Source organism: Sapajus apella, unplaced genomic scaffold (genome assembly GCF_009761245.1).
Source record: "Sapajus apella isolate SASKATOON/1434 unplaced genomic scaffold, GSC_monkey_1.0 scaffold12, whole genome shotgun sequence".
Lineage (NCBI taxonomy): Eukaryota > Metazoa > Chordata > Mammalia > Primates > Cebidae > Sapajus > Sapajus apella.
Genome location: NW_022436952.1, coordinates 626,785 through 648,281, shown reverse-complemented (window position 1 = coordinate 648,281; position 21,497 = coordinate 626,785). Strand labels below are relative to the sequence as shown.

Sequence of the window (21,497 nt, the reverse complement as noted above, 5' to 3'; positions counted from 1 at the left end):
AAAAAAAAAAAAAAAAAAAAAAAAAAAAAAGACAAGTGCTGGTGAGGATGTGGAGAAATGGGAACCTGAACACTGCTGCTGAGAATGTAAAATGGTACAGCTGCCGTGGAATAGTCTGGCAGTTCCTCCGGATGTTAAACATAGAGCTACCCTATGACCCGGCAATTCCATACCAAGGTATACGCACAAGAGAAATGAAAACATATGTTCACACAAAAACTTGTATATCAATATTCATACCATGATCCATAATAGCTGAAAAGGAAGAAACAATCTAAATGTCCATTAATTGATAAATGGATAAACAAAATGTGATACTCTGTACAATGGAATATTATTCAGCTGTTAAAAAAAAAAAAAAAAAAGAATGAAGTATTGATACATGAACCTTAAAAACACTAAGTGAAAAAAGCCAGATATAAAAGGTCTTATATTGTATGAATCCATTTATATGAAATGTTTAGAACAGACAAATTTGCAGTGATAGTAGATTCGCGGGCGCAGTTGCCTGTGGCTAGGGAGGGGAAGGAGGCAAACAGATAACAGGAAATTCTAATGGGCTCAAGGTTTCTTTTTGAGATGATGAAAATGCTCTTAAATTGACTGTGGTAGTTGCAACAACTCTGTGAATACATCATTGAATTGTATGCTTTAAATGGGTGAATGATACGGTATGTAAATTTTATCTCAATAAAGCTGTTAACTCCCCTCCAAAAAGCACACAGTAAAACACAGAAAACAAAAATTAGTCATGAGCCCACTATTCAGGGAGAATTGCCTTTAGCATTTTAGTGTGCTTTCTTTGTGTGTGATACAAAATTAGAATCCTGATTTTTTATTTTCTGATTTTCATTTTCTTGTATTTGGCTATGTCATCAAATATTCCTCCAACACATGCTTTTTTTTATTTATTTTTCATTTTTTTTTTTTTTTTTTTTGAGATGGAGTCTCACTCTGTTGCCCAGCCTGGAGTACAGTGGCATGATCTCAGCTCACTGCAACCTCTGCCTTCCAGGTTCAAGTGATTTTCCTGCCCCAGCCTCCCAAGTACCTGGGATTACAGGCATCTGCCACCACACCCAGGTAATTTTTGTATTTTTAGTAGAGATGGGGTTTCGCCATGTTGGCCAGGCTGGTCTCGAACTTCTGACCTCAGGTGATCTGCCCACCTCGGCCTCCCAAAGTGCTGGGATTACAGGTGTGAGCCACCACACCCAGCCCCAACACATGGCTTTTAACTGGCTATAATATATCAATACATCATGTAAGTAGCATATAATGTAGTATATTGAACTGAGTTCTGCTACTGAACATTTAGGTTGTTTCTGATTTTCTGGGTATAGCTATCACCATCAACCACCATGATAACCATACTGAACGTTTCTTTCTTTTTTTTGAGATGGAGTTTCGCTCTTGTTGCCCAGGCTGGAGTGCAATGGCATGATCTTGGCTCACTGCAACCTCCACCTCCCAGGTTCAAGCGATTCTCCTGCCTCAGCCTCCCGAGTAGCTGGAATTACAGGTGTATACCACCAGGCCCAGCTAATTTTTTGTATTTAGTAGAGATGGGGTTTCATCACGTTGGTCAAGCTGGTCTCAAACTCCTGACCTCAGATGATCCACCCGCCTCAGCCTCCCAAAGTGTTGGGAATACAGGCGTGAGCCACCGCACCCGGGCAATACTGTATGTCTCTAAATGATTCTAGACCTAAGTTGATATTCCCCTTTGAGTTTTTTTTGTTGTTGTTGTTGTTTTTGAGATGGAGTCTTGCTCTGTCACCCAGGCGAGACACTGCAGTGGCACGATTTCAGCTCACTGCAGCCTCTGCCTCCTGGGTTCAAGCAATTCTCCTGTCTCAGCCTCTGGAGTAGCTGGGATTACAGGCGTGCCACCACATCTGGCTAATTTTTGTATTTTTAGCAGAGATGGGGTTTCACCAGGTTAGCCAGGCTGGTCTCAAACTCCTGACCTCAGGTGATCTGGCTGCCTTGGCTTCCCAAAGTACTGGGATTATAGGGGTAAGCCACCATGCCCGGCCTCCCCACTTAAAAGATAAAAATTCTTTTTTTCTTTTTTCTATTTTTTATTTTTTTGGAGACAGAGTCTCACTCTGTCACCCAGGCTGGAGTGCAGTGGCATGGTCATGGTTCACTGCAGCCTTGACCTATTAGGTTCAAGTGATCCTAAAAATTAGCCAGGTGTGTGCCACCACACCTGGCTAATTTTTGTAATTTTTTTTGCACCGACAGGGTTTTACCAAGTTGCCCAAGCTGGTCTTGAATTCCTGGGCTCAAGCAATCTGCCTGCCTCAGCCTCCCAAAGTGCTGAGATACAGGCATGAGCCACCGTGCCTGGCCCAGGAAAGAATTTCCAATGTTCCTTGTATGTATGCCATTCTAAATAACTTACTGAAACCAGGCATGGTGGCTCACATCTGATTCCAACATTTTGGAAAACTAAGGCAGGAGGATCATTGGAGGCCAGGAGTTTGAAACAGCCTGGGCAGCACAGAGACAGCCTGTCTCTATTTAAAAAAATTTTTTTTAATTGGCTGGGTATTGGTGGTACATGCCTGTACTCCCAGCTACTTAGGAAGCTGAGGAAGGAGGACTGCATGAGCCCAGGAGTTCAAGGCTGCAGTGAGCTATGATTGCACCGTTGCACTCCAGCCTGGGTGACACAGCAAGACCCTGTCCAAAAAAAAAAATAAAAGCCTGGGCATAGTGGCTCACACCTGTAATCCCAGCACTTTGGGAGGCCAAGGTGGGATGATCACTTGAGACCAGGAGTTCAAGACCAGCCTAGACAACATAGTGAGACCCTGTCTTTAAAAATAAAATATAAAATAAAAAATTTATCAATGTGGACAGTTAAAACAGAATTAGTATGAACTAGGATTGCAACAAAATCTTGACTTGGTGGGAGCTTCCTGACCAGGGGGAAGGATCTGAGAGGGCCTCCTTCCGATGAACCAGCTGTACAGGACAGCAGGCAAAGCCTACTCTGGGACTGAGTTGTTTCTGACTGCCCCTACCACCCATAACTTCCAGCTCATTCTGCTAACTGACCCTGCTAAGGACCAAAAAAGATGAGTCACCAAGCCCAGACCTCCTGGAAGAATCCTGCCAAATATTTAGGCTTTGGGTGAGGGTCCCACCAGCGTGACATAGACTGGGCTGAACAAAGAATCTGTGACAGCGAAACAGAAGTTCATTTAGGACACATCAGATGATCTCATCCACTAGTTTTAGAAATCTCTTCACTCACTGGTGATTCAAACTGGTTTGAAGGCAATGATAATGACCTTGTTAGTTGGGGTTTCAATTAAAAATACTTGGGTTTGGGCTGAGCACGCTGGCCCACGCCTGTAATCCCAGCACTTTGGGTGGCCAAGGCAGACGGATCACGAGGTCAGGAGTTCGAGACCGGTCTAACATAGTGAAACCCCATCTCAATTAAAAATACAAAAAATTAGCCAGGTGTGGTGGTGGGTGCCTGTAATCCCAGCTACTCGGGAGCCTGAGGCAGGAGAATTGCATGAACCCGGGAGGTGGAGGTTGCAGTGAGCTGGGATCTCGCCATTGTACTCCAGCTGGGTGACAGTTCAAGACTCCATCTCAAAAAAAGAAAAAAAAAAACAAAAACTTGAGTTTGGTCTAGGCATGCAGCTTTATGAGTGTAGTCTGGTCACACTCAGATGAGGTCCCTGAGGTGTCATATTTCAGGGAAAGGTGCTTATGTGAGGGAGGGAAGGGTGCTTATGTGAGTGAGTGGAGGGGCGTGAGCACAGGCAAAGCCACCAGCCTGGTCTGGGAGGCACTTCCAGCTGTCCACCTTGGGCCTTCTGGCCATGTGATCATCTTCTCTAAGTCTTTCAATAGGCAAAATGGAAAGAATCGTGTGCAGAGGGTACGTCCTGTGTCCCTCTTCAGCTGCAAGCACCCTTACGCAGCTAGAAGCGTTCCTGTAACAACAGCCTCCCTTAGGCCTTCAGAAAAGAAACAATCAACTTTAAACTTACAAGTGGGGCTGCCGTGTCCTCACAAGCTGGGGACATAGGTGGCGTCTTTCTTTTTTCCTGAATTGCAGGCTTTACAAATATAATATAGGGTTTAAATTCTGAGGTCCTCAGTTGCTTCAGTGCCTGAGAAAGAAAATTCAGGAATATTATATACTTTTGCAGTGTTTTATTGTGAAATATACTTTTGAAAGCTCAATAATCATGTGCTTCAATTCCATAACCTCAACAGCAAAGGTCCTGGTTACATGGGTCCCATGACAATGGACTTCAGCTGGGCAGACCAACTGCTCCTTTACTCGTCCTTCACCTTGACATTGAACTCAGCGGGGCCCTGAAGGCACACTCGCTGCCAACAGCAGGTTCCTAAGCCTCAGCTCAGAGAGTGGCTGTCTCTTTGCTCTGACCCCTCTGGCTATAATTAACCTTCTAGGCTCCTCTCCGCCTTCCATTCCTGATGGGTGAGGAAGCAGGAGTCAGTGTCTATCTATATAGTCAAATGTCATCAATTTGGACTACACTATTACCAAATTTGTGCTACCACACCTCCTTCTGGTATTCAAAGAAGAAAGTTTGCAAAGCAAATGAGATTACCAAAGAGATCACCTGAAAACAAAACTAGACTGTAGAAATTGTACTCTTGATTAATCCTTTTTATCTAGAATGTATGGGCTCCATTTGGAAACACTAGTATGAAACAGCTATATGCATTATCTGTACCCGAAAGATTAATAAAATCACTTTTCAAAGAAATTTTTCAAACTCAGACTTTGAATTTTGACTACCAGCTCCCTGTAAGTCCAAATGAGCGAGCGTTTTCCTTTATAGGCATAACGTGCTTTTTGGAATATGTTTCAAGCAAACTTCTTTAAAATAACGCCTACAGTTTATATCATAAAATCAGAGATCTGTGTCCATAGACGGGGAAAAAAGTCCCTAGATCAAGTGCAAAGCTTGGCAGTTTTTCTGAAAGACAAGGTTAAAAAGATGGTTAAGCCCCTGCTGAGCCCACAGCATGCTGGTATGCAGGAGTGGAAATGTTTCTGAAGCATTTCACAGGGTCATGTCTCCCTCCCTCTTCTTCCCCTTTAAACTGCTCTTCTGACTGCCTCCCTGAGTGGTTCTCTAAGCCACTGACTCCACCTGCCCTGGCTGGAGAAGGGGAGGCCTGGCACCGAGAGTTTTACCTGGGTGTGTGTGTGTGTATTTTTATTTATTTTTTTTGAGACGGAGTCTCACTCTGTCACCCAGGCTGGAATGCAATGGCATGGTCTCAGCTCACTGCAACCTCCGTCTCCCAGGTTCAAGCCATTCTCCTACCTCAGCCTCCCGAGTAGCTGGGACTACAGGCATATGTCCCGGCTCATTTTTGTGCTTTTAGTAGAGACGGGGTTTCACCATGTTGGCCAGGCTAGTCTCAAACTCCTGACCTTGTGATCTGCCGACCTCAGCCTCCCAAAGTGCTAGGATTATAGGCGTGAGCCACCATGACCAGCCAAACCTGAGTATTGACATCTAATTCTCTGGCACATTGCAATGGCCAGTCAGCGCCACCAACTATTGCGTGATCTGTTCCATGCAGGGGTTACTAGCCTGGGTCTGTGAGCCACCAGAGTGTCCATGGCCTCCATAAAATGAACGCAGCATTTGTGGATAGAGGGGCATGTTTTGGGGTACAAGGCTTTTGATTCTCAAAGGAAGACCCAAAGAAATTTAACAGCCAGTGTTCTAGAAATTCCTTAGACTGAGGTTAACTGTTACGTAAAACGTACAATCCCCTAGATATAAATTCCGTTAACCAGAAATGGCCAGCAGGCCCAGGAACTCACTTCCGGCTCCACATCCACCAAACAAACTTTGTTTTTGGCCATAACAGCCTGAATGGCCTCCAGGCTGGTTCCATAGAGATTTTCCTTATATTCACCATGTTCCAGGAACCTAAAACGCCACCAAAGGGGAAAAGACCTTTAGTTCCTGAGATTTCCTAAATTAGCGAAGCAAAGGGGGACCTCCTAACGGGACTCCTGTCCCGCTTCCCCCATCCTTTCCAGGAGCCCTCCCGGGAGCTCCAGTGGAATGCAGGGCAGATAGGAAAACACGCGGCTGCCTGGAGGGCCGACTAGCCCATCAAGCAACCTACTTGTTGTGATGTAAGTCGGCCTCAAATGCTTGCTTAGACACAAAGTGATACTCCACTCCTTCCTTCTCATGGCTCTTTCGGGGCCTGGTGGTATCTTTGAAAGAAAGAAGAAAAGCTGAGCAAAGAGATGTCACGTCACAGCACATGGGGACAGCAATGGGCTTAGGTGCTCATTCAGTTCAGGGTTGCTCTGTGTGTCGAAACCAAGCACTTCCACCTCATCGCATGTCCCTGTATCAGGCACTGTGCCTTTCCGGGCGTATCACTGATTCACACAACATCTCTTTGATGTAGGCAAAAGGAGGCCTTTCCTTTTGCAGCTGAAAAAAACTGAGGCACAGAGAGGTTCAGCGCTGTGCCCAGTGACCCACAGCTGGTAGGGAGCACAGCCAGAATCAGTCCCTCTGCCAAATGCCCAGCTTGTATCCTTAACCACTCTGCTCACTGACTCCCTGATACTGCGGCTTTTTCTTTTTTTTTTTTTGATACAGAGTTTCGCTCTTGTTTCCCAAGCTGGAGTGCAATGGCATGATCTCGGCTCACTGCAGCCTCCGCCTCCCAGGTTCAAGAGATTCTCCTGTCTCAGCCTCCCGAGTAGCTCGGATTACAGGCATGCGTCACCACGCCCTGCTAACTTCGTATTTTTAGGAGAGATGGGGTTTCTCCATGTTGGTCAGGCTGGTCTCAAACTCCCAACCTCAGGTGATCCGCCCACCTCGGCCTCCCAGAGTGCTGGGATTACAGGTGTGAGCCACAGCGCCTGGCCAATGCTGTGGCTTTTAAAGAATCACTTAACGGGACCCCTGGTCCTAGCTTTTAATTCTTAATTTTTTTTTCTTTTTTGAGAACAAAGTAGTCACACATACATTTGAACCTGGTGTGTGCTTTTAATTCTTTAGTTAATTCGTTCTCATCTTGAGAAAAAGGAGGCAGGAAGACGGGCCATCCCTGTATGGATTCGATGTGTTTCAGCAAGACTGGCTCTCAAACAAAAATGTTAAAACACATGGTGTTTTCTCATTGATTTCCGTTAACAGAATTGAGATGCACACTTCTGGAAAAAATCAGGTCTTCCACAGAATAAGAGCACACACAAAGCCACACAGTATTTTCCAAAAGAAAAAATGGGATCCTGGGCCACTGTGCCTTCTGGTCCATGGGAACCACTCAGGGGATGCCCTGGGTACTATTCGTGGCATCTTAGTTCAACCTCTGGTAGAGCTGCTAGGGTCACTTTCCAACCACGTCATTCCCCTGCTTAAAAACTTTAGTCTATGGATTATATTCTAAACACCCTAGCTGAGTACGTAAGACCTGCGTGATCTGCCCAGTCTCTGACTCGGCTCCATTTTCCACCACATCATCCATACTAACTTCCCCAGTCCCTAACACTGCTTCGTCCCTTTGCACAGGTTGTTTCCTCCGTACAGAGAACCAGTCCTTTCTTTTCTGCCTGGAAAACTCCTATTTAGTCTTCAAAACCCACCACAAAAGTCGCTGCCTCTGGGAAGGCTTCCCTGACTCCCTCAGTTTCTAAAACCAAGGAGGAAAGTCTCCTATCTGTGGAGTGCCTGGAAGCAGGTGGGCCTGACCATCTGGGTACCTCCTTCCCCAGGGGAAGGATCCAGGGGGTTCTGAATGATCAGTGTGAGCAACCTCTGCATGTCCTGTTTCAGTCCAGCTGAAAACTGGAAGGCTGTGGCTCCCCCTAAAGCCCTCCAGGTCCATCACAGGCCTCCCCAGTGCCACCACCTTCCCCACATCCCTGCCACTTCAGATTGGGCTCTGGGAGACAGCTCTGACAACCCACAGACTAGGTGCTAGGCCCAGGGGCCGAGGGAGAGCGGTGTGACCAAAGCGAGGATTGGTGGTTGCCCTCCCCCAGAACACTCTGAGGAGGCCCCACTATCACCACCACAGTGCCCCTCTCAGTACCCACCAGGCATTGGCACTGCATTCCTTTGAGGCCAAGGGGACCGACAGTGAGTCCCAGAAAGGAAAGGGGCAGCCAAGGGCATGACGTAGCAGGCAGCAGGTGAGAGGCCACTGTGTACCCTCATTAAGAACATGACTGGGGGCCGGGCATGGTGGCTCATGCCTGTAATCTCAACACTTTGGGAGGCCGAGGCAGGTGGATCACAGGGTCAGGAGTTCGAGACCAGCCTGATCAACATGATAAAACACCATCTCTACTAAAAATACCAAAAAAAAAAAAAAATTAGTCGGGAGTGATGGCACATGCCTGTAATCCCAGCTACTTGGGAGGCTAAGGCTGGAGAATTGCTTGAATCTGGGAGGCAGAGGTTGTAGTGAGCCGACATCATGCCACTGCACTCCAGCCTGGGCAACAGAGTGAGACTCCATCTCAAAAAAAAAAAAAAAAAAAAAAAAGAACACGACTGGGACGGGACGCCTGAGTTTGACTCTTGGCTCCACCACTTACCAAGTAGGCAAGTTACTTAACTTCTCTAAGTTGTGATCACTGTCTTCCTCTGCCATACAAGATGATAACAATCTCTCTTTTCAGGGGTGCTGGGAGGGCTGACCCAGGGACTGCACATAAAGCTCTTGGTGTAGTACCTGGTACCTTCGTTCTCCTCCTCCTCATCCTCCTTATCATATTTAGAACCAGGACTCTGCCCGCTGGAGCTTGACATCCCAGGGTGCTCCTAACAGCAGCAAGCCTCAGGAACTGGCAGGGGAGGCCTCACCCAGGGATGTCCCCAACCACCCTGACACACTGGAATCTGGCCATAAGGGAGTGCCAAGAAACACCACTCTCAGGGCTCTGTGGCTTCTTTGACCTGCCCTCTCATCCAAGCAGAGGGCAGGGGCCAAAGGAGTCAAGATTCGCTGTGATGAGGAGGAAGGAATCCCCTACTGTGGGGGACCCTTGGTGTCAGGTTAAGGCACCACTTTGCCTACAATGTGCTCTGGGCTCACCTCCCACCCTAGGCAGGAGCCAAGCAAGTGGTCCTCCAGCTTCTGCCTCAGAGGGTCTCAGAGGACCACTGAAAGTGGATTTCTTCCCATCATGCCTTTGTCCCACATTTGCCAATAGCAGGCAGTGCCTGGTGATCCTTTAAACCCAAAGTAAGGATTTGGATGAATCTGGAGACTTAAGTCCCCAGGAAATATTTGCGTGTGTGCAGATAAACACACACCCCCACATGGGCCCTCTTACGTGGAACAGCAACGCCAAAGTGCTGTGGGTTCTCGGCCACCACCTTTTGCTTCAGCTCGTGCAGTCGGGCTCCCAGAGACCCTGGGAAACAAGAGAAAGGCTGACCAAGGTCCCTGCCAAGCCCCCTCCCCACCCGCTCCAGGGAGGAAACCAGATCACTCTCTGGAAACCCGGGATGGCACCTACCGATCAGAACCACCAGGCGGGGCAGCTCTCCGGGCTGGTGTTGGTACCTGGCCACCTCCTCATAAGTCAGCAGCTCTGGAGACTCAGCTCCAGAGGACATCTTCCCTTCCTGCAAGCCACCCAGTCTCTCTCTACAGCCCAGCCGGAAGCTCCTCCGAAGACCAGCTTGGGAGGGGGGCAGAGGGACACCATGGCATTTGTCCCAGGATCTCCCAGTAGAGACTTTTTCTACCTGGCCAGACCTGGAGATGGAACTGAGTCCCACTGACTTCTCCCAACCTCCTCCTGCTACTGGAAGGGGTTGTTCGGGAAACACAATAATAAGATGAATGGGTGACCTCTGCATCCACAAACTAGGGCTCAAGGTCACGGTTTTACTTGGCATGTGACTGCCCTTGGACAAGTCCCTTCTTCATCTCTCTGAGCCTCAATTTCCTTATCTGTGAAATAAGGATATGAATCTACAAATACCATGTGTGGTCCTAGATTGGATCCTGGACCAAATGCTATAAAAGACTTGGTGGGGACAACTGATAACATTTTAATAACAGTATATAATAGAATTGGATGCATTTTAAATTCCCAGAATTTGATCATTGCCCTGAGAAAGTCCTTGGCCTTAGGAAATACATTTAGGGGTAAAGGGACATGATGCCTCCAACTCACATGACTCAGGAAAAGAAAACGCATAGATGTGGGAAAGGAAATTGAGCAAACGTGGCAAAGCAGCCACAACTGGTGAATCTGGTGTGGAGTACTTGGGAGTTATTTGTACAATTCTTACACCATTTCAGTAAGTCTGAAATTACTTCAAAATAAAAGTTAAGGGGCTAAGTTCAAAACTTTTATTTTGAACCACAAAATAAAAGTTAAGTGGTTCATGCCTGTATCCCAGCAAGGCAGGCAGATCACGTGATCCCAGGAGTTCAGGACCACTGGGCAACATGGTGAAACTCTGTCCCTACAAAATATACAAAAATTAGCCAGGTGTTGTGGCATGCACCTGTAGTCCCAGCTATTGGGGAGGCCGAGATGGAAGGATCGCTTGAGCCTGGGAGGCTGAGGCTACAGTGAGTTGTGATCATACCACTGCACTCCAGTGTGGGTAACAGAGCAAAACCGTGTCTCAAAAAATAATTGTTAAAAAAGTTTAATAACTTTTTAGGTGGGAGGATTGGCTGAGACTAGGAGCTTGAAACCAGCTTGGGTACCATAGCGAGACCCTCCATCTCTGCAAAAAAATTTTTTTAATCGGCTGGGCATGGTGTCAGGTACCTGTAGTCCCAGCTACTCGGGAAGCTGAGGTGGGAGGGCTATTTGAGCCTGGGAGGTTGAGACGGCTGCAAGCTTCAATGTCACTACTGCACTCCAGCGTGAGTGACAAAGCAAGACCCTGTCTCTAAAAAATAACCGAAAACCAACAACAAAAAAAACCTTTTGCCTATCTCTAAGACCTTCAAAAAACTGACCAAAATAAAAAGTGAAAGGGGCTCTGGAGAGCGGTGAACGCCCCCGCTGTGTGGTGGTGACGTTAATATTGAATAAACTCCAATGACGATGATGATGATAATGGAATTGGTATTACTGTTGGGGGGTGTGTGCCCTTCCCGCCAGGCACTGTGCCCCTAGGCTGGGTAATAACTGGGTGGGGGCCCAATGCCTGGATAGGCTCAGTGCCCGCTCCAGCTGAGAGACTGCGGAGAGAGAGGGGCCCCACAGGCTCTGCTGCTGCGGAAGGACTCCTGGGGCTCGGATCACCCCGCTTTGACCTCTCCCTGACTCTGGAGGCTGAGGTGGGGCAGGTTGTGCATGGGGGTGTCAGGGGAGCCACTTACCCACATAGTGCCCTTTGAGGTAGCCCTCACAGTCACAGGTCTCTGGAAGCAAACAGGGAGGGAAGCCAGTGAGTCCCGCCAGACACACCCGGCCCAGGGGACCCTGCTGCCCCTGAGTGGGCCAGGCAGGAAGAACCCCCTGGGATGGTGTCTCCGGGAGAGCTCAGGAGAAATCCCACGTCCTGGCCACCCGCAGAAAGCAGGGTCTTCTGTTTGACTCAGTTCTCCATGCTTAGATCCCTAACAGCCTCTCCAGGCCCTGAGGGGGATTCTAAGCCAGCAGGCCCCTCCCCAGTCCCCAGTGTGGCCCCGTGAATGAGGGAGGGTTCGCTCCTGCCTGCCCCGCCCCCCACCCTGTGTCTCCCACCCAGCCCCATCACAGCACAGCCTAGTCCTGGAAAGGCCGGGTCCTGCGTGTCAGGCAGGCAGGTAGGGGCCCCAAGGCCTTGAACCCTGTCTCCACCAGCTCTGCCTGCCTCAAGGAACAGCCCAGTCCAACTGGCAGAGCAGGAAGAGATGTGCAGACAGCGTGAGGCACACAGCTGCCCAGATGGGGAAAGAACGTGAGCCCCTCAGGCCCCAGACAGTCCACGGAAAAGGGGCCGTGCCTGTGCGCAGCAGACAGATCCTGGGCCTACCTTTGTCACAAGGCTGATCATCTGCGGTTTGCACAAAAGACAGATGGGACAGCGTTAGTGGAGGGAAGCGGGGACCCTGTGGCTGAGGGCAGCCACGGCCCGGGTGCCTGAGGAGCCCACCATCTGGCCTCTCTCCCTTTCCTCCAACGAACCTGTGATCTGAGCTGTGGTCCATTATTCAACCCCAAGACCTGCTCTAATTAGTCTTCTTGTGTGTGTCTCATTAGCAGCCCAGAGAAAGGCAGCTCATCACTGGCCAAGCACCTCAAGGCCACTGCACTCAGCAGCCCTTCCAACCTCACAGCAAGTCTGGCAAAGCAGCCATTGTCAGGGGCCCAGGGAGCAGCTCGCTCTAGGATCCTGCAGTGGGAAGAGGACCCACTCTCTCTTCTCTGGGGTTAGAGACGGGCCCTGGAAAACGCAGATGCCTGAGGATGGAGCAGGGTGGAGCAGAGCTGCAGGCCAGCTGCGTGCTGGTCACTGGGCACTTACTCAGGCCATCTAGTACCAGAGAGACGGTGCCCTGGAAAAGCTTCCTCTACATGGGGCCCTACCCTGGGGCTCTGATCACAGGCCTTCAGAAAATGTGACCCCACCTCTTGTCGCTTAACCTTGTGACCCTACATATTCCCAGCTTGGAAAAGATACCTGGCTCTGCCTACTTCCCAGGGTTCCAAGAAGTAGGTGGACGTGTTTTCTAAAGGGTAAAGGGCTACACAGAGCTGTCGGATAAAATGCAGGACACCCACTTAAACTTGAATTTCAAAAAAAAAAAAAAGAAAAAACGAGTAACTTCTAAGTATGTCCCAAAGATTGCACAGGACACACTTAAAATCTAATAAAAACATACTTATACTAGAAACCAATCTGTCATCTATCTGAAATTCAAGTTTCAATTGGGCATCCTTTATTTATATTTGCCTAGTCTGGCAATCTGGCAGCCCTCGCACAGAGGCACAGGATCACACACAGCCTTCGCCATTCCCTTCCAACACCGGTGCTTCTTCCATTTTCAGGGTCAGAGAGCCCTTGGGAATCTAATGAAAGCTGTGGACACACACACACACACACACACACACACACACACACACACACACACGTCTGCATATCATTTTGAGAAAGGCGTTAATACACCCCCCAGCATCATTTATGGACTCCACATATGCAAGCTCCTCTCCAGGAAATAGCTGTCCCACCTCCCACTCCCCACACCCTCCTTCCTCTGGAGTCCGAGAGCTCAGACAGGACCCCTGTCGCCCCCTCTAGCCCAGTGCCTGCTTCTCCCCAGCCTGAAGCCCCCCCACATCCTAACCCTGGGCCCTCCTGGAGCGCCACCCTGACAGTCTACTCACAGGGGGGCTTCTTGAGGCTCTGAGGGCTCGGCAGGGTACCCGCAGCTCTCCGGTAGCTCAGTCGTCTGCAGGGACACAAGGGGATGGGAGGGCCTATGAGCTGGGCCAGAGAACCAGTTGAAAAGAACCTTCTGGAAAACTCGGGAAACCGAGGCCTGGATCCCACAGGTGGGCACACACTGGACACTCCAAGGGCCTTCTGCTTTGCACTAAGTTCCAGTGAAGAGGACACTTTCACAGGGCTCGCTGGTTCACCAGGAGGAAGAAGCTGAGTCTCTTGCTCCAGAAATAGCTCACCCAGCTCAAGATCGCCACACAGGGATGCAGCCCGGCAAACAGTCCTCAGCTGGTCGTTACTCTCCTATGGCCAATTTCCGAGGAGGGGCGGCCCCTTCTCTATCCCTACCCAGCCTCCCCATCTCTGAGGGAGCCGGGAAATAGCAGAATGACTCCCAGGAGAGGCCAAGGACAGAAGTGACCCTAATTTAACACCCTCCCCGCTAGTGGAAGGCTCAGCCCTGGCACACCGTCCAATGTGCCTGTTAGTGGAGAGGTGGGGCTCTCGGAGGTGTCTAGATTTCCACATTTAAATGCGGCTGAAGGGCCAGGCACAGTGGCTCACACCTGTAATCCCAGTACTTTGGGAGGCCGAGGCGGGAGGATCACTTGAGGTCAGGAGTTCAAGACCAGTCTGGCCAACATGGTGAAACCCCATCTCTACTAAAAATACAAAATTTAGCCGGGCACATGTCTGTAATCCCAGCTACTCGAGAGGCTGAGGCAGGAGAATTGCTTGAACCCATGAGGTAGAGGCTGCAGTGGGTAGAGATCACACTACTACATTCCAGCCTAGGCGACAGAGTGACACTATGCCTCAAAAAAAAAAAAAAAAAAAATTGCAGCTGAAGTGCCCTCCCCCACATCCTCTGGTAAGGTGTTGCCAAGACCTGTGAACCCTAAACTGCGGATGGGTCTGGGGTTCCCCTGAGGCGGCAGAGCTTCATTCTCAGACTTCAGCACCTCGGAATCACCCAGAACATTTGTTAGAAGGTGGAATTTCTGGGTGGGACCCATGGATTTGTATTTCTAACAAGTTCTCAGGTGATGCTGAGGCCCAGCCAGGGGGCCACACCTTGAGGGCCACTGAAATGGGTGAACCCTCAGGTCCTATCCTCGCCACAGTCCACACACCAAAAGACGCAAGGGCTACAACCCACAGTGGAAGTCACGACTGCCACCCTCTGACCCAAGGTTGACCCTCTTGGAAGTCTAGAGAAATAATCTGAGCCCAGGCACAGTGGCTCATGCCTGTAATCCCAGCACTTTGGGAGGCCGAGGGGGGCGGATTATGAGGTCAGGAGCTCGAGACCATCCTGGCTAATACAGTGAAACCCCGTCTCTACTAAAAATACAAAACATTAGCCGGGTGTGGTGGCGGGGCCCCTATAACTCCAGCTACTTGGGAGGCTGAGGCAGGAGAACTGCTTGAACCTATGAGGTGGAGGTTGCAGTAAGCTGAGATCGTGCCACTGCACTCTAGCCCGGGCAACAGAGTGAGATTCCATCTCAAAAAAAAAAAGAAAAAGAAAAAGAATTTGAAATATGAGGAACAGTCTACGTGCAAGGTATGTACTGCAGCCTTATAACAGTGAAAAACTGAGAACCACCTAATAAACATGCAGCCACAGGAAAGCAGTGACGTCCTTTAGCTAGTTCCTCCGAGAAGCCTTCCCTGCGTTCCTGGATGAGGGCACAGCCTCCTCATATGAACTCACAGAGCATCATGTCCTCCTCCCACGCACCCATCACGTTTATATAAACTGTTTGTTTGAAGAGTATCTGGCTTTTCCACTGAACTATAAGCTCCTCCAGGGCAGAAACCCTGGGTTCACGGCAGCCCGCAAGATGCCTAGCATGAGGCCAGCTCAATTCATCCCAAATACCTGCCGCCTAGGAATGAATGGCACGACTCAATGAGTTAGTATACAGCCACTAAAATCACACTACAATGACGGTGCTATAATATGGGAAATACTCAGGCCAAAATGTTAAAAAAATAAAAATAAAAAGCAAAACCCCAAATTCTGTATGCAACACTCACATAAAAAGCACAAAAAGGAAATAAACTATGTTGTTTAGATAGGAGTGAGACTTGGGGAATTTTCTTTCATAGTTCCCCTCTTCTTTTTGAGTCTGGGTCTCACTCTGTTACTCAGGCTGGAGTGCAGTGTATAATCACTCACTGCAGCCTGGACCTTCTTGGGCTCAAGTGATCCTTCCACCCCAGCCTCCTGAGAAGCTGGGACTACAGGTATGTGCCACTACGCTTAGCTAATTTTTTATTTTTTGTAGAGACAAGGTCTCACTATGTTGCCTAGGCTGGTCTTGAACTCCTGGGCCCAAGGGAACCTTCTGCCTTGGCTTCCCAAAGTGCTGGGATTACAGGAGTGAGCCACAACTATGCCCAGCCTCTCTTCTGTATTTTTATATTTTATTTCTCAACATTTTCTAAGCATGCATTTAAAATATACATTAACTTAGGCTTGGCCCAGTGACTCATGCCTGTAATCCCAGCACTTTGGGAGGTCGAGGCAGGTGAATCACCTGAGGCCAGGAGTTTGAGACCAGTCTGGCCAACGTAGTGAAACTCTGTCTCTACTAAAAATACAAAAATTAGCCAGGCATGGTGGTGCACGACTGTTATCTCAGCTACTCAGGGGGCTGAGGCATGAGAATTGCTTGAACCCAGGAGGTGGTGGTTGCAGTGAGCCAAGATTGCGCCACTGCACTCCAGCCTGGGTGATAGAGTGACACTCTGTCTCAAAAATAAAATACACACACACCCCACACACACACATACACACCTTAACTTAACATAAATTTCCATAGTTTCCTTTTTTTTTTTGAGACAGAGTCTCACTTTGTCACCATACTGGAGTGCAGTGGCGCCATCTCGGCTTACTGCAAACTCTGACTCCTGGGTTCAAGCAATTCTCCTGCCTCAACTCCCCAAGCACCTGGGACTATAAGCGTGCGCCACCACACCCAGCTAATTTTTGTATTTTTAGTAGAAACGAGGTTTCACCATGTTGGCCAGGATGGTCTCGATCTCTTGACCTCATGATCTGCCCACCTTGGCCTCAAGTGTTGGGATTACAGGTGTGAGCCATCACATCTGGCCCAGATTCCTTTAAATCTCAAACAGCCATCACCACAAGTTATGGGAAAAGACGAAACACACATGCAACTGGTACTCACCTTGGAGGAACAACACTCGGCAGGCCCCTCTGGCTGTGAGGACAGAGACTTGGGGGTCTGTCATGTACCTGCGCCTCTGCCACTCTGGAACCAGCCCTTCATGACACACCCCAGACCCACCTCTCCTGGAACCGCTTTGAGGGGATGAGGCCGGCTCGAAGGTTGGTGTCCCCGACTCGCTTGGCCTGCCACCATGTGGGGTCATCCTGGCTCACCACCTCCAGGACCTGCCTGCGCTGGAAGGGCAGGCCCGCCTCCTGGCAAGGGATGGCCCGGTCCTCCCGAGGGTTGTAGTGGAAGAGGGCACGCATGAATACCTGCACAAGGAGGGCTCAGGTGAGGCAGCCCTTCCCCCGCGAGCACAGACATGTCACTGCCACATCAAAGGCCACGTGACGACCATCCACACTTGGGAGGACCGAGCGGCCTTTAGAATAGAAAGCTACTTGGAAACACACTGCACATACGTTCCTTTTTTTTTCCATATGGAGTCTCACTCTGTAACCAGGCTGGAGTGCAGTAGCGTGATCTCGGCTCACTGCAACCTCCAACTCCCTGTTTCAAGCAATTCTCCTGTCTCAGGCCCTCGAGTATCTGGGATTACAGGCACATGCAACCATGCCCAGCTAATTTTTGTTTGTTTGTTTTAGTAAAGATGGATTTTCTCCATGTTGGCCAGGATGGTCTCAATCTCCTGACCCCATGATCTGCCTGCTTCGGCCTCCCAAAGTGTTGGGATTACAGGTATGAGCCATTGAGCCCGGCCCGTACATATGTTCTTAACTGTTCTTCAACCATTTGGGATAGTGTAGTCAGGAAGTCCATCAAAAATCAGAAAATTAATAGACAGGTCCCATGACTGAATGTCTCTTTCCCACCTAAATATTTCCTTATTTAACTTGACTAGCTGTCCTCATAACAGCCTCTCAGCGCACACACAGCAACAACTAATCCTGGGAACAAAAAGTAAAGGCAAGCACAATTTCTAACTCAAGTGTTATTTTTGATATGCCAACTGCACTGACGGGAGGCAGCCGCCATCTGTTATATAAGTAATCTAGATGTTTGGGTAAGAACACAAATATCAACAAAACTACTGTTACTGACTCCTCACCATCACTTTTCTGTGAGTAATTGACACCCACGGCACTTACAGCTCAATCCTGCCTCGGCTGCCATCGACACCACCAAGCCCAGTTCTCCGTCTACGCTAGAGTCGCCCTCCCTGGAGAAGATGTTGTGAGGACGCAGCATTTTTCACGCTTCCTTGCTCTCCTCTATAATTTAGTGCAATGGATTAATTTTATTTATTTGCATTTTCAGACCATTAGGGCCCAATCCCTTCAGTGGCAAATAGGAAAAAAAAAAAAAAAAAAAAGCAAAAAGGGGTCTTCCTCAGCCAGATAAACTGTATTCCTTTCTATTTCAACCAGCAAAGATTCCACCGGACAATAGTAAGAACTTTCTGGCATATGTTGTGGGGATAAACACCCTGAACCAGCCACAGATGTTACCAGGGTCCTAAGCACCCAGAAGAGTGTCATGTTAAGGGGCCAGCCCGAATCAAGCATCTGGATCAGGAAGAAATATTCAAGAAGGATGGGCTAGGGGACAGGCTACTCATTTTGTCCTTTAGGAAAACCAAGTTCTCTTCCTCAAAGAGGGTTCCTAAAGTCAGAACCCTCAAAGTTGCATATGGGGACCACAATCGCTTGTCCTAGGAAGAATCACCTTCCACCAGGTAAAGGGAAATATTATGCTCTGGGATTTAACCAAAGAGCACAAATAAGAAACAGCTATATAAAGATTATTTCTTCACTTGCTGTAAAAACTGTCATTGAAGACACTGCCCATTACTAATCCACATTCATCAAAGCATCAACTAACATCTCCTCTGTGCCAGATACATTAAGTACTGAGAGGCAGGGATGGGAATCAATCTTGAAAAACTGGCATACTTCCTTCCATTCTCTGTGAACAGTATGTAATTCATTACGTTCTCCTTTTTGCCTTGGCTGCCAGGAAACTCAGATCCAAATGTACTGTGAAATCAAAGTGATGCCCTCCTCTCTCTATCAACCACCATCTCACAGTCCAGGTCTTAATAATGTCTCACCTGGGCTTTTACAAGAGCCTTTTACCTGCCTTCCTGCCTCCAGCCGCTACCTATTCCACCCTCCTCCATGTGGCTGCCCCAGGGAGCTTTCTAAAACACAAATATGATTGCACCACTCCCATCCTTTAAAAAAAAAAAACAGCAACAACAAGAACACCTTTAAGAGCTGATTAGAACCTATGGGATTATCTCTTGGGCTGTGGGCTGCCCTTCTACATGCCCCAGGGCTGGACCATTCCGTGCAGCTTGGGCTGACTTCTAGCGGCCAGCACCTGCTTGTCTTTGCCTAAGGACTTACTTTCTCTGGCCACTGGAGCCTGCTCTTCTCTAATCCAGCAGGCAGAAGTTGCTAGAATTAATCCCCCGGTCGCCGTCTGGCAGGAGTTGGTGTATAGATTGCCCAGCTCCCAGGGCACTTGGATGGGATGATAGAGGCGTGTGTTCTACGGGGGAAGAAGTGGTTCCCCCAGTTCCCAGCAGGACTAAGCTCCCGTTGCCCATAGTGGTAACCGGCTTGATAACACACCCTTAGTCAGATCAGCGTCTTCCCTTCCCAGTCCTGTTCTGGTGTTTCCTGGGGTCACTTCCCAAGTAAACCATCTGCATTCAAATCCTTATCTCAGGGTCAGCTTCTAAGAGGCCCCAAACTAAGGAAGGATTATGCCAAAGCTCTTAACAAAGCATTCAAGGCCATTCAGAACACAGGCTTAACCCACACCCAGCAAAACCCACTACCACCCTCGACGCCCCAAGCCCCATCACATTGCCCTTAACATGCCCCTCTCCAGAATGCCAGGGAGCCTTTGTGTGGGCAGCCCCCACCAAGGTCCTACTCATCTTTACCTTCTCCAGGCCTCAGTTCTAACACTCCCACTCAGTGACACCCTCTAGGGTGACTGTAACTTTTTGTACAGAATCTCGTCAAAGCACTGATCACAAAGCAATGAAAAGACTTGCTGCCCTTCTGCACCAGGAACCTTGAAGCTACCAAGAGTCCCTGTCTCCAGCATCTGGCGGAGTGCCTGGCACCGAGGAGGTGACCAAATAAGGCAGGCTCAGCAACAATTCAACCAATGGCAGTTACTTAATTGGTTCAGAATTCAGCACACTTGGTACTTTCTCCTCCTCTTCATGGCCCTGAGTTTCTATTTCAATTAAAATAACCTCGTCTTTTATTAGTAAGCTACGTCAAATCCTGTTTAGAAAGAGGCAGGGTACAAATAAATGAATCACTTTGTGACGGAATTAAAGTCCTCCACTGGGCACAGATGACTAGGACCAGATCTATGATCTGCTTTCTAATGACGGTTTCAGGAGGCTGGCCTGGCTCCAGCCTCAGCCGGCGAGCTGCATCTCTCAAGCTGAGAGCGGCCACCCGCGGGCCCACCTCCCCATACCTTGCTCTCCTTTAAGCGATCTTCCTCCTGGGTGGCTGGGATGATTTTTAGGGTGATGGATCCCTGGGACTGGGCCTGAAACGAGAGAGAACAGAAGCTTCTCGCCTGCCAGGTCTAATCCTCCATGAGTTCAACTCTTCCCAGGCCTAAAAACTGATGTTCAGAAAGTCAGACTTGCAGCCTCCCTGAGGCCTGCCCTTCTAGGATGGTAGCCTGGTTGAAGTAACTAAAGCAAAACTCAGTAACCAAGTCACTGTATGTATTTGTATTTTTATTATTTTTAAGCCAGTTCAAATTTAGCAGTGGGGGGTTGGTAGTTGTATTTTCAAAAGACAAAGGGACGAAAGACTTTCCATGAGAACCCAAGGACACTGCCTGTTGAATTCCAATTCTCCATCCCTTCTGACCGCTAGGGCCCCAGAGGGCTCCCTTCCTTGCTTTTCTCTTGGGGCATCTGAACGACCCATTTCAGGTATTTCCGTTTCCTTTTCCTTTTTCCTGCCTGATATGGGGCTGGTCTCTGATTAGCATGTCCCTCTTAGCTTCCATCTCCCCCAACAGCCCTCCAATCCCAGGCCACGCCCAGCTTTCTAGGAGCTCCCTTCCCACACATCTACAGAGACCCTGCAGCCCAATGCCAGGGGCCCAATGGGGAAGAACGCAGTCCCGCCAGGACAGCGCAGCCCAACACATCATCTCCTGGCCTCACCAATGCCCAGAAAGCCCAGACCCTTGCTCTGGAGCACAGGAGATTGGCATCCAAAGCCACTGAAAAAAAAGCTCGGGCAAAAGGAATGAGGGGCCTGCTTGCAATCTGCATCCCCTACAGAAAGGGCTTTATTTTGTTGTTTGGTTTTGAAATGGAGTTTCACTCTTGTCACCCAGGCTAGAGTGTAGTGGCTCGATCTCGGCTCACTGCAACCTCCACCTCCTGGGTTCAAGAGATTCTCCTGCCTCAGCCTCCCAAGCAGCTGGGATTACAGGTGCCTGCCACTATGCCTGGCTAATTTCTTGTATTTTTAGTAGAGGCGGGATTTCACCATGTTGGCCAGGCTGGTCTCAAACTTCTGATCTCAGGTGATCCACCTGCCTCAGCCTCCCAAAGTGCTGGGATTGTAGGTGTAAACCATCGAGCACACCCCAGAGAGGGCTTTAACCAGTGGACCTCCTCTCTTCAGATCTCATTCTGTTTCTGCCCCGCAAACCATCAGAAGTTAGCAAAGAGTGTCAGGTTGCGGGAGGATTCCTGAGTACAAAGGGGACCAAGCTATGACTGGGGCTTTTCACAATTTCAGTTTTGACTCCAACTCGCCAGAAGGGACTATGGAGGTTGTTTTCAGCCCAGCATTTAACACCTAGAAGTCCCCTTACA

At 49.0% G+C, this 21,497-nt stretch overlaps 1 protein-coding gene across 7 annotated transcripts in view; it reads right to left on the bottom strand.

The window, feature by feature from the left end:
- Positions 1 to 21,497, bottom strand: part of MPP3 (membrane palmitoylated protein 3) — a 40,033-nt gene that overhangs the window by 4,642 nt on the left and 13,894 nt on the right. For 6 of the 7 annotated variants that reach the window (XM_032279476.1, XM_032279482.1, XM_032279477.1 and 3 more), the window contains 10 exons: positions 20,126 to 20,200; positions 16,733 to 16,929; positions 13,355 to 13,419; positions 12,003 to 12,023; positions 11,365 to 11,406; positions 9,530 to 9,694; positions 9,344 to 9,424; positions 6,160 to 6,253; positions 5,849 to 5,957; positions 4,023 to 4,145 (listed from right to left, as the gene is read on the bottom strand). In XM_032279476.1, coding sequence (XP_032135367.1) covers positions 4,023 to 4,145; positions 5,849 to 5,957; positions 6,160 to 6,253; positions 9,344 to 9,424; positions 9,530 to 9,694; positions 11,365 to 11,406; positions 12,003 to 12,023; positions 13,355 to 13,419; positions 16,733 to 16,929; positions 20,126 to 20,200 — 972 coding nt within the window. The remainder of the gene's footprint in view (positions 1 to 4,022; positions 4,146 to 5,848; positions 5,958 to 6,159; positions 6,254 to 9,343; positions 9,425 to 9,529; positions 9,695 to 11,364; positions 11,407 to 12,002; positions 12,024 to 13,354; positions 13,420 to 16,732; positions 16,930 to 20,125; positions 20,201 to 21,497) is intronic. The other variant, XM_032279481.1, reaches the window with a different exon arrangement.